We start from the raw sequence: 14,588 nt of genomic DNA, 5'->3' as shown, positions 1-14,588 counted from the left end.
ACGCGTAACGAGCTTTTAGTGAAGAATATTAACAAAGCAAAAAATGTTTGCAAAATTAGAAAGGAACCGCCGATGTGAAAACACTCTTTTTCCTTAGCTGTTAATCAGTTACCCATCTGGTAATGTTGCTATCCTCATTAGCTATGTACAAGAGTTTCAGTTCACATACATCGTTCTCCAGGACGACCATTCATGTGAAATGCAGGCCTGCTTTGCAAACCAGGGCTTTGCAGTATGCTACCACCACAATGGGAAGATCTGGTAAGTGGAAAGGAAGCACTCAGACACTTCCTTCTCTATGAAATCGATGAAAGTCTCGGCCAGGGCTTCCCAAAATTAGGTCTCCAGCTGTGTTTGGACTACAATTCCCACCATCCCTGACCACTGGGGTCCTGCTAGCTAGGGATGACGAGAGTTGTAGTCCCCCAAAACAGCTGGTGACCCGTTTGCAAAACCCCAGTCTAGGTTTTTGTAGCATAACTATTATTTAACTGTAATGGCCTAAACTGGGAAAAGGCGTTCCTGGCTACCGTTGATCCCTTTGCTTGAACAGGCAGCGCTTAGTCCAGAAAAACCTCCAAACTGCCAACTTGGTCCTTCAAGTGGGATGCAGCAGAACAGGTAGTACTTCTCTTTTTCAGGATTAATCTTCAGTTTGTTCATCTTAAATCCATCACCAAACTGCTTGTAGGAAGCTTTGTTCAGTTGTACAGCCTCCCCGGGATTTGTATGTAGAATACAGAGGATAGATGGCTGCATGCAGACGTTTTTAAAAATGATTAAGTGGGTTTCACCTATGCAGCACCATCCAGCAAAAGGATTTTCATTCTCGCAATGGGACTCCCCCCCCTTCCCCCTGCCCTGTCTGAAATTGGCTCGGGTCTCTGCGCCCCCAAGCACAGGGCAAGAAGAGAGGGGCAGTATTCCTTCCATCATGAAGGAGTGTCTCCGCTCCGGTCGTTCAGCCCAGACACTGAGGTCCAGCGCCGTGGGCCTTCTGCTAGTTCCCTCCCTGTGAGAAGTGAAGTTACAGGGAACCAGGCAGAGGGCCTTCTCGGTGGTGGCACCCTCCCTGTGGAATGCCCTCCTATCAGGTGTCAAGGAGATGAGTAAGTACATAAGCTTTGGAAGACATCTGAAGTCAGCCCTGTATAGGGAAGTTTTTAATATTTAATGTTTTACTGTGTTTTTATATTTATTGGAAGCCGCCCAGAGTAGCTGGGGCAACCCAGTCAGATGGGCGGGGTATAAATATTTATTATTATTATTATTATTATTATTATTATTATTATTATTATTACTACTACTACTAAGTGCTTGTGCAGACAGAATGTTTTTAATAGCATGATACTGTATTCCACCCAGTGTACGCTAGCAAAGTTGTGAGGCAGCAAAAAGTTTGTACAGTCGTACCTTGAATGGAATCCGTTCCGGAAGTCCATTCAACTTCCAAAACGTTCGGAAACCAAGGTGCGGCTTCTGATTGGCTGCAGGAAGCTCCTGCAGCCAATCGAAACCCGCGGAACCCACGCTGGACATTCGGGTTCCAAAGAACGTTCGCAAACCGGAACACTCACTTCCAGACTTGCGGCGTTCGGGAACCAAAACGTTCAACTCGCAAGGCGTTCGACTTCCAAGGTACGCCTTTATACCGCTATGGAAATGAGTGGCTACATTGCAGCAGTTGATGCAGAGTGAGAAACATACACTGTACCTATTAATAAGGTATATTGGAGAGAATAGGCTTGCCCTCTGTTCTGCGGCCTCTCACAGATTGCAAAACCTTCCTTTTGGAGATTGATTAAAGACAGGGGAGAAGCGAATGCTTTAAAACTACGCTTTCAACCATCTCAAAGCCATTACGTCTCTCCTCCTTTGTCTCCTGCCAAAGGATTCAGGTTCTTGCTATTTTCTGTCCAGCAATAAACGGCGACCCCCAAAACATTTAAGATCATAGGCCAGCTTAAGTCCTCGCAGAGAGGACTGCGTGGAGGCTCCCTTTGGGAACGGGATAAGGGCTAATGTGTTCTAAGGTGGTTGCTGAGTTATGCACTTTCACTGGCTTTTTGTTCCTCCATCAGAGATCAAAGAGCTTATTCCAATGTCTTTTGTTTCATCCCCTCCCCGCCCCCCCCCAAACAGGTTGAATCTAGACCTCTGCCTTGGCTCGTACTTTGACCGGAAGGGAGTCAGGAAGAAACACTGGAATTGGTGGGACAGGAGCAGCCACATCCATGCACCTCCTTTCCAGCCCATCTACATTCAATTGAATGTTTACATCCAGGTTAAAGTTGAAGCCCAGGACCAGATTTTCCTAACGTTCACTGATAATCATGACTGCCTTCAGCTGAATGTGGGTGCAAAGCTGAAAGTGAGTGCCTGTGGCATTCTCATTCACATGCCTGTGGCAGGGAATCTTAACCTGTGCTCCCTCTGTTTGTCAGAAATGTTTGCCAACTTTTGCCGAAGTCCAAACGTTGGCTTGTGAACTAAAATCCAAAGAATTAGCAACGAGCCACTTTTGGAGTTTAGCAAAAGTTGGCTGAAACGTGCCCCTCTTTGTGCAAGTTCATAATTGGAGGTAGAACCCACCCACCCCCCTTTTTTAAAAAACAAAAACCCACTACTTTTATATAGATACAATAAAAACACAGAAATGGGGTGGGGAGAAATAGGGAAGATAAAATAAATAAATAAAAACAGAAAAGATGTTAAAAGGGAAAAATAGAAAAATACGATTCAGATTTATTTTTTTAAATGCTTCCCTAAGTAAAAGCTTTACATAAGAAAGAAGTTTCTTACCATATGTTCCTCTTCTCAGGAAAAGCAGTAGGTATTGTAGATGTTTCACTATTACCCTCTAACCAGGAAAGGAGGCAAGGAAAGACACTGCTAGCTAAACAACTTCACTGAGTTATTCCAGAAGGTGGAATAAGGTGGATGGATATTACGCCTGACCTACCTCAAAGGTAGGTCGGGACGCGGGTGGCGCTGTGGATTAAACCACAGAGCCTAGGGCTTGCCGATCAGAAGGTCGGCGATTCGAATCCCCGCGACGGGGTGAGCTCCCATTGCTCAGTCCCAGCTCCTGCCCACCTAGCAGTTCGAAAGCACGTCAAAGTGCAAGTCGATAAATGGGTAAACGGCATTTCCGTGTGCTGCTCTGGTTTGCCAGAAGTGGCTTTGTCATGCTGGCCACATGACCTGGAAGCTGTATGCTGGCTCCCTCGGCCAATAACGCAAGATGAGCGCCGCAACCCGAGAGTTGGTCACGACTGGACCCAACGGTCAGGGGTCCCTTTACCTTTACCTCAAAGGTTTGTGGTGGGGATAACATGGGGGGGGGAGAAACCCATTAATAATAATAATAATAATAATTTATTATTTGTACCCCGCCCATCTGGCTGAGTCTCCCCAGCCACTCTGGGCAGCTCCCAATCGAATATAAAACAATACAGCATTAAAAATTAAAAACTTCCTTAAACTTTGGGGTCCTTGGAGGAAAGGTGGAATGGATACGAATGTGATACTGATAAATAAGGAACAATCAAAATATAAAGTCTCTCTCCAGCCTGCCTGCCTCTGTTTTTTAACTGCGGGAAGGGAGCCATGTGTGGACTCAAGAAAAAACGCCCAAGCTAAATTAGTAAATTAGACACAAACTGGATATTCAGGCCTACAAACACTGAACTTTATATGTAAGTCCCTAGTCCTTTCTAGGCAGGGAAATGCATGTTGCAAGTAAAAATGGTGTGGCTTGGCTTAAATCCTTTCTCCTTGTCATGAGCCAGGACTGGACTGAAGACAAAGGGAGCTGCTCCTTTGTGCAGCTGTATAGCATGCTGCCTTTCCTTACCCAGAATGTCATCCTGGTTACACAGGCATGTCCTTCCACCTCCGGGCTGAAGTTGCGCTGAAACCAGATCAAAAGCTTCTGAACTCTCTTTCACCGAACCGGACCTTGCATTTCTAGGAAAGGAGACCCGGGAAGCACCTTCATACTTGCAGCCTTTACTTAGAATTATGATGAAAGCTAACATGACAAAATAATTCTATATCTGGCCCTTTTGCATCACATTCTGTACTTATGACTTTCATAAGCGAACAGAGGAATCTACATTCAGAATCCTCCCCCTCTTTTAGGCTCTAAATCCAGAAGTGTTTCCAGATCAAAATACAGTCATACCTCTATTTACGTTTCCCTCCGGTTATGTAAACTTCAGGATACGTAGGCGGCAAACCTGGAAGTATATTTCCGGGTTTTTGCCACACGCGCATTCGCAAAGCAGTATCCGCCATGCTTGCATGCGCAGAAGCAGTCTCTCCGGTTGCGAAAACCTCGGGATCCGGCCGAACCTCTGGAATGGATCCCGTCCGCAACTGGAGGTAGCACTGTATAGTGGAATCTGCTTAGATAGAATCTCTATGTAAATACAGTCTTGGTTTTTTCAGTTTGTGGATCTTAAATTTGGATTTTTGTAGCCAAAAGATCCAGACATGCTGAAGTTTCTCCGGAGACCTGCATCCTCGGGAGAGCTAGTTTGCTCCGAGATTCTACTGATAAGAAGGCACTTAGCCAGCATGCAGAATCTACTGAAAGAGCTGTGTCTCATTCCACCTGAAGAAATCAAATACTTCTATTCCCTCGTATCAGACATGTATGACCATGTACATCGCCGACAGAAAATGAGAACTCGATCTATGCAAAGATGAGTGCGTACCTGTTTTTTAGGGACAGCTACTGAGCTACTTCCATGTTAAAACAAGTAAACTTGTCTTCAGTCATTGTAAGTTTACCCTGTTGGCTGTAGTGTGTACCAAGTTTTGTACAAAACACGTCTGAGATTGTGAAAACATGTACAAGTTGCATAACCCATTCAACTGTTTGGGTGGTCTTACAATTTGGATTATATGGATAGAAACATTTATTTGCTAGCATGGGGGAACAGAGAGTTGCAAAGAGAACAGCCTGATCACAGGACTCTCTCTATTTCTGAAAAAAACACCTACCGTATAAGTATTTGAAATAAGTTGCAGTTTTCATAATAAACTTAGGAGTGACTTCCAGAAATCAAGGGGGTGCTATCGGCCCCAAAACTGTTGATTTTTCCCAAAAGGGCAGCTTTCTTCCAAAGGTATACCGGGGAACTGCTATATGTTGTTACAGTTCCAATGCAATGACAAAAGAGCTAGCAAAACCCATTGCCGATCATTTTATTCATATTTATTTTTTTACATTTGTAACCCACCCTGGTTAGGTTGAAGTCAGGTAATACAAAAATCAACATATTTAAAAATAGATGATATATAATCAAAATACAGTCATACCTCTTGTTACGAATGCTGCGGGTTGCGTACAACATGGGATATGTACGCACCAAACTCGAAAGTACCAGAACAGGTTACTTCCGGGTTCGGCGGTTCACGCATGCGCAGACGCGACAAATGACATAATGCGCATGCGCAGAAGCGCCAAATCGTGCCGTGTACATGCCAGACGTGGTGCTTCATGTTGCGTACTGCTCATGTTGCGTACGGGGCTCCGGAATGGATCCCATATGCAACATGAGGTACCACTGTATTCCATGTTGCAGGGATGGTGGACCTGTGGCCTTTCACATACGATGTTGGACTACAACTCCCATCTTCTCAAACAATGGACTGATGGGGTTGGAAGTACATCTGGAGGGCCATAGATTCCCCACCCATGTTGAAAGAATGTCAATCATTTTTTAAGGAACCAGAGAGAAAAGGGGGAACCAATTCATGAACCATGTTACAAACTATTTACAGACTTTTCCATGTCTTCTCTCTAGTTCCTGCCTTAGAAGAATTCAGTAGCTACTTATAGGGCAATCTGTATCATTTCTTTGTACATTTCATTACATTGCACTATATGCCCCCATGACTCCATCAGGACTATACATCTTAGTGTGAAAAGCAGGGGCAGCCAACTTTCCAATAAGTTCCAACAGGACTGGACAAATATAGCATGGCAGCGTCTGACAAGGTCTCAATTAATTAAAGAGAAAGAGGAATTCTAAAGATAACCAGCAGACCTTGATGTTTGTTGCAAAGCGGTGTAAGGCCGTTGAATGACTACAGCAGCTGCAGAACTCTATTAGAGGGTTGAAGCCACTCAAACCTGGATTTAGAAGAACGAGTTAGCAGGTATGTATGAAAATGCCATCCTCAACTGCAAGGTTCTCAGGCAGTGGCAGTTGCGTTTAGGAGGTGATCATAAATCCAGGACGGGACAGATGCGCACAGAGCACACCTGCGGATTCTCCAAGTTCTGTTCACACACTCAGCTAATTTAGCCAATTCCAATCGAGACTCTGCAAAAGAAAGCAGGACAACCATCAACTGTGCTCCCTTGTATAAAGCGGCAAACAAGAGCAAGATGAGCAAGGGACACAAGCTGGTAACCGAGGAGACTTCTCAGGTTGTCATTTAACGTGGAGGCTGCATTCTGACTCCCTCCCATAACACTGACCCTGGGGTTTGCGAAGGAAAATATAATTTCAGACATTTTGTGGCTTTGTGGAGGAGGGGATTGCAAATTGGTTGGTTTGTGTTTTAATTAGAGGTTGTTCTTTACTGGAGAATCAAAAGGTCAGTCCAGAAAACCAATGGAACACGACCTAGCCTTTTGGTGACAACATGAAAAAAAAGGAGTTATTCCCCTGAAGACAAACCATTAACATGAAAAATGTTAAGGGGGGGATAATATATGAAAACGCCTAATGCAAGTTTTGTGGCACTTTCAAGGGTAGCCTCCACCAGCAAAACCAGAAGGGCTGATAATAAAGGTTTATGATTGGGGTTTATCATGGGGTTATTGAAGTGTTTGACCTCAATTAACCCCATGCTGCAGACTTGGGACTCATTAGCAAACCCAGAGTATGCTACGGGTAAAACAAATTGCTCCCCCTCCAAAGAGGTAGCTGTGCTTGTCTATGGAAGCAAACACAACTTAGAAGCTCGGTCACCTTAAAGACCAACAGGTTTATTATGGGATACATACTAGTCATCATCAATGCAGGCCCAAATAAACCTGCTAGTGTTTAAGGTACCTCTGTTGTGGCTGCTTACCCAAAACTGAAATTCAAGTGGTCATGTGTGCAGTCATGCCTATTTCTACAATTTGTAGCAAGTGATGCTCAACTCACACTCCCTAAAGGGGGAAATTTCAACACATTGGTTCCTACTAACATTTTCTTTGTGAGCAATCAATGCTGGACTGACACCCCAAGTATCTTCACCTTGCAGTGACTATTAGCCAGAAGCGCTCCACCCATATTTTAGAAATGCAGTTTCTTATTCGATGAAAGAATATGGAATTCCCATTATCTAACAGAGTAGTCAACAGGGGCAAAACTAGGAAAAAGGTCACACTCAAATTCTCTGGAGGTACTTGTATTCGGACATTAAACCCTTGGCAACTGAGCTTGCCTGAACTAAAAGGTCTCCTCCTTTGCCATTTAGCCCTTCTCAACTTAGAAAGTAATCTAAGGTATTTTATCAGTTTGATGAAAATCACCCGATAAATTTGTTGCCCTTTTGGAAAGCTATCCAAACCGAAACTGAAGGGAGCCGTTAGTGAAATTAAGACGTGTAAGAAAATCGAGAGACACATACATTCCCTTACATAAATGGACACAGTGCAAAATATACTGAGACAGTTGTGGACTTGAAGCATGAGTGGTTTGCTTGGAAAATCTGTGACTAACAGAGGGAGGGAAGGGAAGCGTGGACGGGTGGCCATATCTGTTGAGTGCCCTCAGCCACAGTGCTGAAATGTGGCTACAGGGAATAGGATGAGCAGTGGAAGATCTGTGTTTTTACCATTCCTGCCCTCCTGCTCCCATGATAGACCTCTCTGTTCTACCACACAGCCCAGTCAACAGATGCCTCTCTCTTTTTGCTGATTTTCACAAAGTGAAAATGTTGTTAACCTTCTGGAGCAAGTGCACCGAGCAAGCAACTGGAGAGTTCTGAGTATTTAAAGATTATTACCAAAATGCTGCAAGCAGGGAAAGGAAATTAATGGCCCCTCTCCTCTCCCAATCCTCAGCCGACAGGACTAAAACTGAAAAGTTGTCTGAAATTTCAAGAGGATTCCGATCTCAACCCCAAATTTTACCACCCTCACACAAAACTGAAAGAGCCGCTTCTTCCACTCAGCTCAATCTCTATTGAATAAAAGCCTACAGAAGAACTTGTCCCTATCTTCCAACTACCAGACTTTTAGAGGACATCTGAAGGCAGCCCTGTTTAGGGAAGCTTTTAATCTTTAAGAAATTAGTGTATTCTAATATTTCTGTTGGAAGCCGCCCAGAGTGGCTGGGGAAACCCAGCCAGATGGGCGGGGTATAAATAATAAATTATTATTATTATTATTATTATTATTATTATTATTATTATTATTATTATTATTCTAGGGGTAGAAGGAAGAAAAGTCTTCGCTGCTCATTTTGCAAAAAGGTTCTTCTTATTCAAAATCAACACCAAGTGGAGCCCTCTAGACTTACCATCATGCTGTTACTCTGGTCACGTTTTGCTTCTTGTATAATAGTGCTAAAATTGTCGAGGTAGCTTAGATTTTCTTCTATCAAATGTGCAAATGGTGGCCTGAAAAGGGAAATCGGGATTATCCCAACTGAGTAGTCACAGTTTGGTAAATGCCGCATCTTATGTACGGTAGCATGTTTTGACCAGCAGTAAGCCCTCTCACTATTATTCAGTATCATAATTTCTAGTGGAAGTGGAGAGTAAGTGGCTAAAATTTAAGTATGGCTGTAAAGAGCAAACAAATTGTTAATTTCCATTAGGCTTACACATTTCTAGATGTTTCCATAGAAGAAAGAGGCTGAAGCGCATTTCCTGGTGATGTCTGTGAGAAGAGCAGTGCAGGCACTGAAGATGTAATTGTGCTATCCACATTGGAACTCACAGGAGATTTAGCAGAACTCTGGGTCTACAAAAAGAAAAAAGAATTCCCAATTTTCAGATCCAGAATTTTCAGATTCATCCAATTGTTCTTTCAACAAAGTATTCACATCCTAAGTAGTGACTGCAGTTACATATAATACGTAAGTAGTATGCCTATGGTATGCAAGTCTACAGAAATAATAGCACAGATCCTAAATAGTTACAAATTTATAATCTCTGAGGCCCAAAGATATGAGGCACATAGAACAATACACTATGCAGTATAAAGGAAAGTGCAAATCCATCCACGATTCCCCCCCCCATACATTGTAATGTCTGAAATTCCATTTTGTTTGTCTAGCCAGCATACAATGCAGCTATGACATTTAAAACACACTTGAAGAGAAAACCAACACAAATGTTTTTGGCAATTTGCTTGGAGACCAACTGTCATATTGCCACTAATCCAGCAGGCAAGAAGCAAATATTTCTTCCTGTGAACCTTAGCGGTGAGACCTATACTGTGATTATAAATTCTTTCCCATGTCATTTTTTCAACTTCAGCACAATGCACTTCTAGATATACAGTTACAGGTATCTGTAACATAATGTTTCATCAATTGAAAAAGGATTGCTTCTGAAATTAAGAGGACAAACCCTTACGCAAGCAATTTTCAGCAAATGCCAGATTTCCCGCTGCCTTTTCGCTTGCATCTGCATCAGTGAATTGTCAGCCTCTTTGATATTATTCAGAGCCACTTCAATCTTTGGAAGCAAATCAATAATCTTCTGTTTACTACCCAACAGTTTGCTGTGATGGAAAAAAAAAAGATGTATAGGTTGGGCATCAACTTTTTGTCATCTGGACATCAGAAACAAAATGAATGTACTGTAAGCTTTTTGGAAATTATTGCAGAAAGATACAATATGCATTTCATGTGTTGCCAGGATCCTGTGGTTCAGAGCTTCAGAAGCTGCGTCGTCAGTACCTAGAAGCCCCAAGGATATGTGTTGATCTTAATATATAAATGAGCAGAAAAGGGACCAAAATGGTAACACTTAAATCTGCTTTTTTAAAGCACACAGCAAATAGAACATGAAAAAGATTTAATACAAGCAAGAAAACAAACTGGCATTGAGGTTTCCTGGAAAACACCGCAGGAAAGCACTGCTAGTCTGCTGCTTTCCTACCAGCAACACACAACTCATCTTTGCCTACTGGTCCCACTCAATATCCCCCCACCTCGCAGTCCCCTTGGCTCCTGCTTTTCTCAGCACTATTTTCTTCCTCTGTTCCATTTACCTGGGTTTCTGACTCCCTAATCCATCACCCTCCCAAATCACAAATTCTCTGGCTGTTTCACCCCCTTACCTTTAGCCCCTTAGGAATACACACATTACTCGCATGGAGAGCAAAAGTGTGTAGAACTAGGAGTGGGGAGGTGCTTTTAACCCTGCTCCAGACACCGTGCCTTTTTCTTCCACTAACTGCATGCTGTGCATGAAGAAAGCCCCAACGCCCAAGCGCCTGCTCGTGGGTAGAGATGCCACGTGATCAGAACACCAGATCACGCAAATCTCCTACTTTTCAGCCGACATGTGCATTCTTACCACACAGCCGCCGTGCAAGGTTTCCATTGCCATCCAGTTATATTAGGGTGTTTTGATCAGGATGCCATAGCTATGTTTTTATGGAATTGCAATCAAAGAAATGACATTTTACCGGCTCAATAAAATACCACTTCACATATTCTACCCATGCGCTTTATGGCTTAACTGCCAGTTTGTGTTTCTCATGTGTATGAGTACAGCTGGTTTAAACTGGTTCTCTTATCTCTTTCGGTCAAGGTCATGCTGACTATAAAAGTAGGGCCAGGAGCCTAGGTTTCACCTTTCTCTTTCTATCTCTTTTCCTTCTGGGGTGGTGTTCTCTACATAGACAATGTTAAGGTTTAGTCTTATTGTAAAATAAAAAAAAATTCCTTCAGTAGCACCTTAAAGACCAACTAAGTTTTTATTTTGGTATGAGCTTTCGTGTGCATGCACACTTCTTCAGATAAGAAGAAGAAGTGTGCATGCACACGAAAGCTCATACCAAAATAAAAACTTAGTTGGTCTTTAAGGTGCTACTGAAGGAATTTTTATTTTATTTTACTTCAACCCAGACCAACACGGCTACCTACCTGTAACCAGTCTTATTGTAAGTTATTGTAAGTTTAAGTGCAGTCTGCTTCAACTGGATTTCTTATGGACAGTGCCAATCCTGAATGTATTGGATTTGTGACCATTATGCTCATTTGCCTTCAGTAGCAGTAAAGCTCTGCTGGGTGAAATATTCATTGCCTCTGGTCTATTTTTTTGGGAATCCTGCAATGTGTTTGAATTGTTACTCTGCTAACTATACGCTGGAATCTGCTTTGGATCAATACTGAGTAGAATTTCTATGATATTTACAACTTCCCAATTAAGTTTTAATGTAAAGTTATAAATGGTTCAGATCCTACCTTAAAGCAGGGGTGGCTAACATGGGTCCTCCAGAGGTTAGATTGCAACTTCTATCATCCCAGCCACTAGGCCAGGCATGGCCAAACTTGGCCCTCCAGCTGTTTTGGGATTACAATTCCCATCATCCCTGACCACTGGTCCTGTTAGCTAGGGACGATGGGAGTTGTAGTCCCAAAACAGCTGGAGGGCCAAGTTTGGCCATGCCTGCACTAGGCATTCTAGCAGGGACCAATGACAGTCTGGACCAGGGGTCAGCAAACTTTTTCAGCAGGGGGCCGGTCCACTGACCCTCAGACCTTGTTGGGGGCCGGACTATATTTTGGGGGGGAAATGAACGAATTCCTATGCCCCACAAATAACCCAGAGATGTGTTTTAAATAAAAGGACACATTCTACTCACGTAAAAACACCAGGCAGGCCCCACAAATAACCCAGAGATGCATTTTAAATAAAAGGAGACATTCTACTCATGTAAAAACATGCTGATTCCTGGACCGTCCGCGGGCCGGATTTAGAAGGCGATTGAGCCAGATCCGGCCCCCGGGCCTTAGTTTGGGGACCCCTGGTCTGGACAGCGACAGATTAGCCACCCCTGACTATTTCTCATTGTCAGGAGTACACAGATATATTTTTCCCTCACAACCCCCCACCAGGATATTTACAGGAAGCAATCTAAAAAATTAAAAATTAAAAAAATCTTGAAACAGGCCTCTACGTGCCTTTTCGAGACTTATTTGTACACGTCTAGCCTTTCTTCCCTTCAAAACTGCAAACAACTTAACATTGTTAACACTAAGGGACAGAGATAAAAACCAACGAAAAGGATGGCTATAGAGTAGACAGATCTTAAACTCGGCACAGGACTAACGTGCCTCATGGGCTATCAATATATGTTTGCTTGGTCATATATCAGATTGGAATGAAAATGTGTGAATCTGCAGAAAGAGGGCTGCACGTTGTACCTAAGATGTTTGAAGAGTTCCTTGAGCACGCGATCTTGAGTGTGAACTGTATGGACTATGATCTTCACCATCTCTGTGCTGTCACTGTAGGAATGATCTGAAAGGGATACCTGTCACGTGATCAGTAGAGTGCTCCTCTTAACAGCCATTTAAAAAACAACACCAGATGTTGAAAAACATTGACAAGAAGAAAAACTGATTTACGCATTTCCCATTACTAAACACTGGTTAGTTGTTTAGGACAAGTCTGAAATTGCAGGCTTGATCAACATAGCTAGAACATTTTGTAATCAAACAAATCTTTCATTTCTAATGGTTGCTTCATGCAACCATTCTTTTGCAATGAGTTTCACAGACTATTGTAAACACCATTTAAAAAACTGCAGAAGTGATGCACTTAGGTGGCAAAAGGATGGCAACTCATAATTAATGCTATAGGAATGGGCAGCAGAAAGTCTACATATTCTAAATTCTTACACTCTGAGATCCATTAGAAATGATCATATAAACTTAGAAAAGAATGAAAAAAATATATGCAAGGCATGTAAACAATTCAGTTGCTCACTTCTGCTTTTTCTTATTTGTTAAATTTAACATCCCAGAATGTTCCTGGACTTGCTTAACATCCTTTGCCAACAACGTCTGTCCACATCAGCACTTGCCTGCCTTATTGTTCTTTGCAAAACCTCAAATTTAACACAAAGTGTTCTGGAGCCATTTCCATACCTGGGGGTCTTGGTTTTAATTGCTTGTAGAGTTCTATAGCTCTTTGCTCACTGTAAAAAGATAAAAATTGTAAGCACAGTTTCCTCTCTCTCTCTCTCTCTCTCTCTCTCTCTCTCTCTCTCTCTCTCTCTCTCTCTTGCTATCAATTGGGACATTTCCAGAAATGAAATTGGATGGCCAATCAATCAATTGGTGTCACAGTGTAAAAGCTTTGAGTAAAGGAAAAAAACATATTTTTTTTAACTTGGTAGAAAGTAATGGCAAATTCTCACCAAGTAATTTTGACTCACTGTTGGGGTAGGGTTGGATCTGTTACACCAGGCACCCCCAAACTGCGGCCCTCCGGATGCTTTGGCCTACAACTCCCATGATCCCTACCTAACAGGATCAGTGGTCGGGGAAGATGGAATTTTTTAGTCCAAAACATCTGGAGGGCCGAAGTTTGGGGATGCCTGTGTTACACCAAAAAAATTGTGTATTAACCTCCTGTCCTTGTTTTCATGCTTGTTTTTATCCTCCTTTTTTGTAAGTCACTTTTGGTTTCATTTGGGGGGGGGGGAAGCAACTAATGAACAATAGAAAACATTTTCATCTTAACTCAAGCAAGCTAGACAAGCAATTCCTACAGATACAGGTCTATCTGCAAGAAGACCCAATCTTCTCTCCATTTTTCATGGTCAAAACTGGCTCTAAATAAATCACAACACAAGATCATCCAGGGGTTTCATTACTATATGACTGCCTAGAAAAATGACAACCAGCCAGTCAGTTTTGTGCACCCGAGATCCAGAATGAACCAACTGCTGAAGTCTTGACACATTTGGGTGAGACCCCAGGACAGGTATCTAAGAAGGGGCAAGAAAATACTGGTTTCATCTATTAGCTAGCAACCGTTTCAGGGCGTCATGTGGTTAATTACAATACCCTAGAAAAGTTACACACCCCAGTAGGCACTTCGGCATAGTGGAAACGGCACTGATGTCAAAGTGACAACTTTAGTGTTCAAAAGTCAATACAGTGGTACCTCGGGTTACGAACTTAATTCGTTCCAGAGGTCCGTTCTTAACCCGAAACTGTTCTTAACCTGAGGCACGCTTTCACCAATGGGGCATCCCGCTGCCGCCGCGCGATTTCCATTCTCATCCTGGGGGAAAGTTTGAAACTCGAGGTACTACTTCTGGGTTAGTAGAGTTTGTAACCTGAATCGTTTGTAACCCGAGGTACCACTGTACTCAGGATTCTCATACTTCCACTCTTAAATTGTTGCCCAATACAGTGGTACCTCTACTTACGAATAACTCTACTTACAAATGTTTCTACTTACGAATGGAGCTCCGTCCGCCATCTTGGATGCGTTTTAGATAGGATTTTTTCTACTTACGAATTTTTAGATAGGGTTGCTTCGACTTACGATTTTTTTCTCCCAATGCATTCCTATGGGATTCGACTTACAATTTTTTT

At 42.7% G+C, this 14,588-nt stretch overlaps 3 protein-coding genes across 4 annotated transcripts in view; 1 reads left to right on the top strand and 2 right to left on the bottom strand.

Moving 5' to 3' along the window:
• CBY2 (chibby family member 2) overlaps positions 1-3,971 on the bottom strand; it is a 32,534-nt gene extending 28,563 nt beyond the window's left edge. Inside the window, exon 1 of one of the 2 annotated variants that reach the window (XR_015949958.1) lies at positions 3,857-3,971. The gene's annotated coding sequence lies outside the window, so the exon portion shown is untranslated. The remainder of the gene's footprint in view (positions 1-3,856) is intronic. The other variant, XM_088669452.1, reaches the window with a different exon arrangement.
• Positions 75-4,850, top strand: ERICH6B (glutamate rich 6B). Its single transcript, XM_088669454.1, has 3 exons — positions 75-261; positions 2,143-2,371; positions 4,483-4,850. Exons 1-3 carry the CDS (start codon positions 200-202, stop codon positions 4,711-4,713), a joined length of 522 nt encoding a protein of 173 aa, XP_088525580.1. The 5' UTR covers positions 75-199; the 3' UTR covers positions 4,714-4,850.
• A 347-nt stretch (positions 4,851-5,197) lies between these two features.
• The window catches only part of CHUK (component of inhibitor of nuclear factor kappa B kinase complex), a 31,766-nt gene continuing 22,375 nt past the window's right edge, over positions 5,198-14,588 (bottom strand). The window contains exons 16-21 of the mRNA XM_035137714.3: positions 13,128-13,177; positions 12,402-12,498; positions 9,598-9,745; positions 8,841-8,980; positions 8,535-8,634; positions 5,198-6,338 (exon numbers count right to left, since the gene is read on the bottom strand). Of these exons, the coding sequence (XP_034993605.1) occupies positions 6,312-6,338; positions 8,535-8,634; positions 8,841-8,980; positions 9,598-9,745; positions 12,402-12,498; positions 13,128-13,177 (562 nt within the window). The 3' untranslated portion in view covers positions 5,198-6,311. The remainder of the gene's footprint in view (positions 6,339-8,534; positions 8,635-8,840; positions 8,981-9,597; positions 9,746-12,401; positions 12,499-13,127; positions 13,178-14,588) is intronic.

The sequence above is a fragment of the Zootoca vivipara genome, chromosome 5, assembly GCF_965207765.1.
Source record: "Zootoca vivipara chromosome 5, rZooViv2.hap1.1, whole genome shotgun sequence".
Classification (NCBI taxonomy): Eukaryota; Metazoa; Chordata; class Lepidosauria; order Squamata; family Lacertidae; genus Zootoca; species Zootoca vivipara.
The sequence above is the reverse complement of the archived record's forward strand: the minus strand, read 5'-3'. Positions and strand labels throughout refer to the sequence as shown.

Excerpts from the sequence above, each read along its gene's own strand:
- ERICH6B (XM_088669454.1), top strand. The coding sequence starts at position 200 with ATGCAGGCCTGCTTTGCAAACCAGGGCTTTGCAGTATGCTACCACCAC. Across the intron at positions 262-2,142 it reads CACCACAATGGGAAGATCTG|GTTGAATCTAGACCTCTGCC; the intron begins GTAAGTGGAAAG and ends CCCCCCAAACAG. Across the intron at positions 2,372-4,482 it reads ATGTGGGTGCAAAGCTGAAA|CCAAAAGATCCAGACATGCT; the intron begins GTGAGTGCCTGT and ends GGATTTTTGTAG.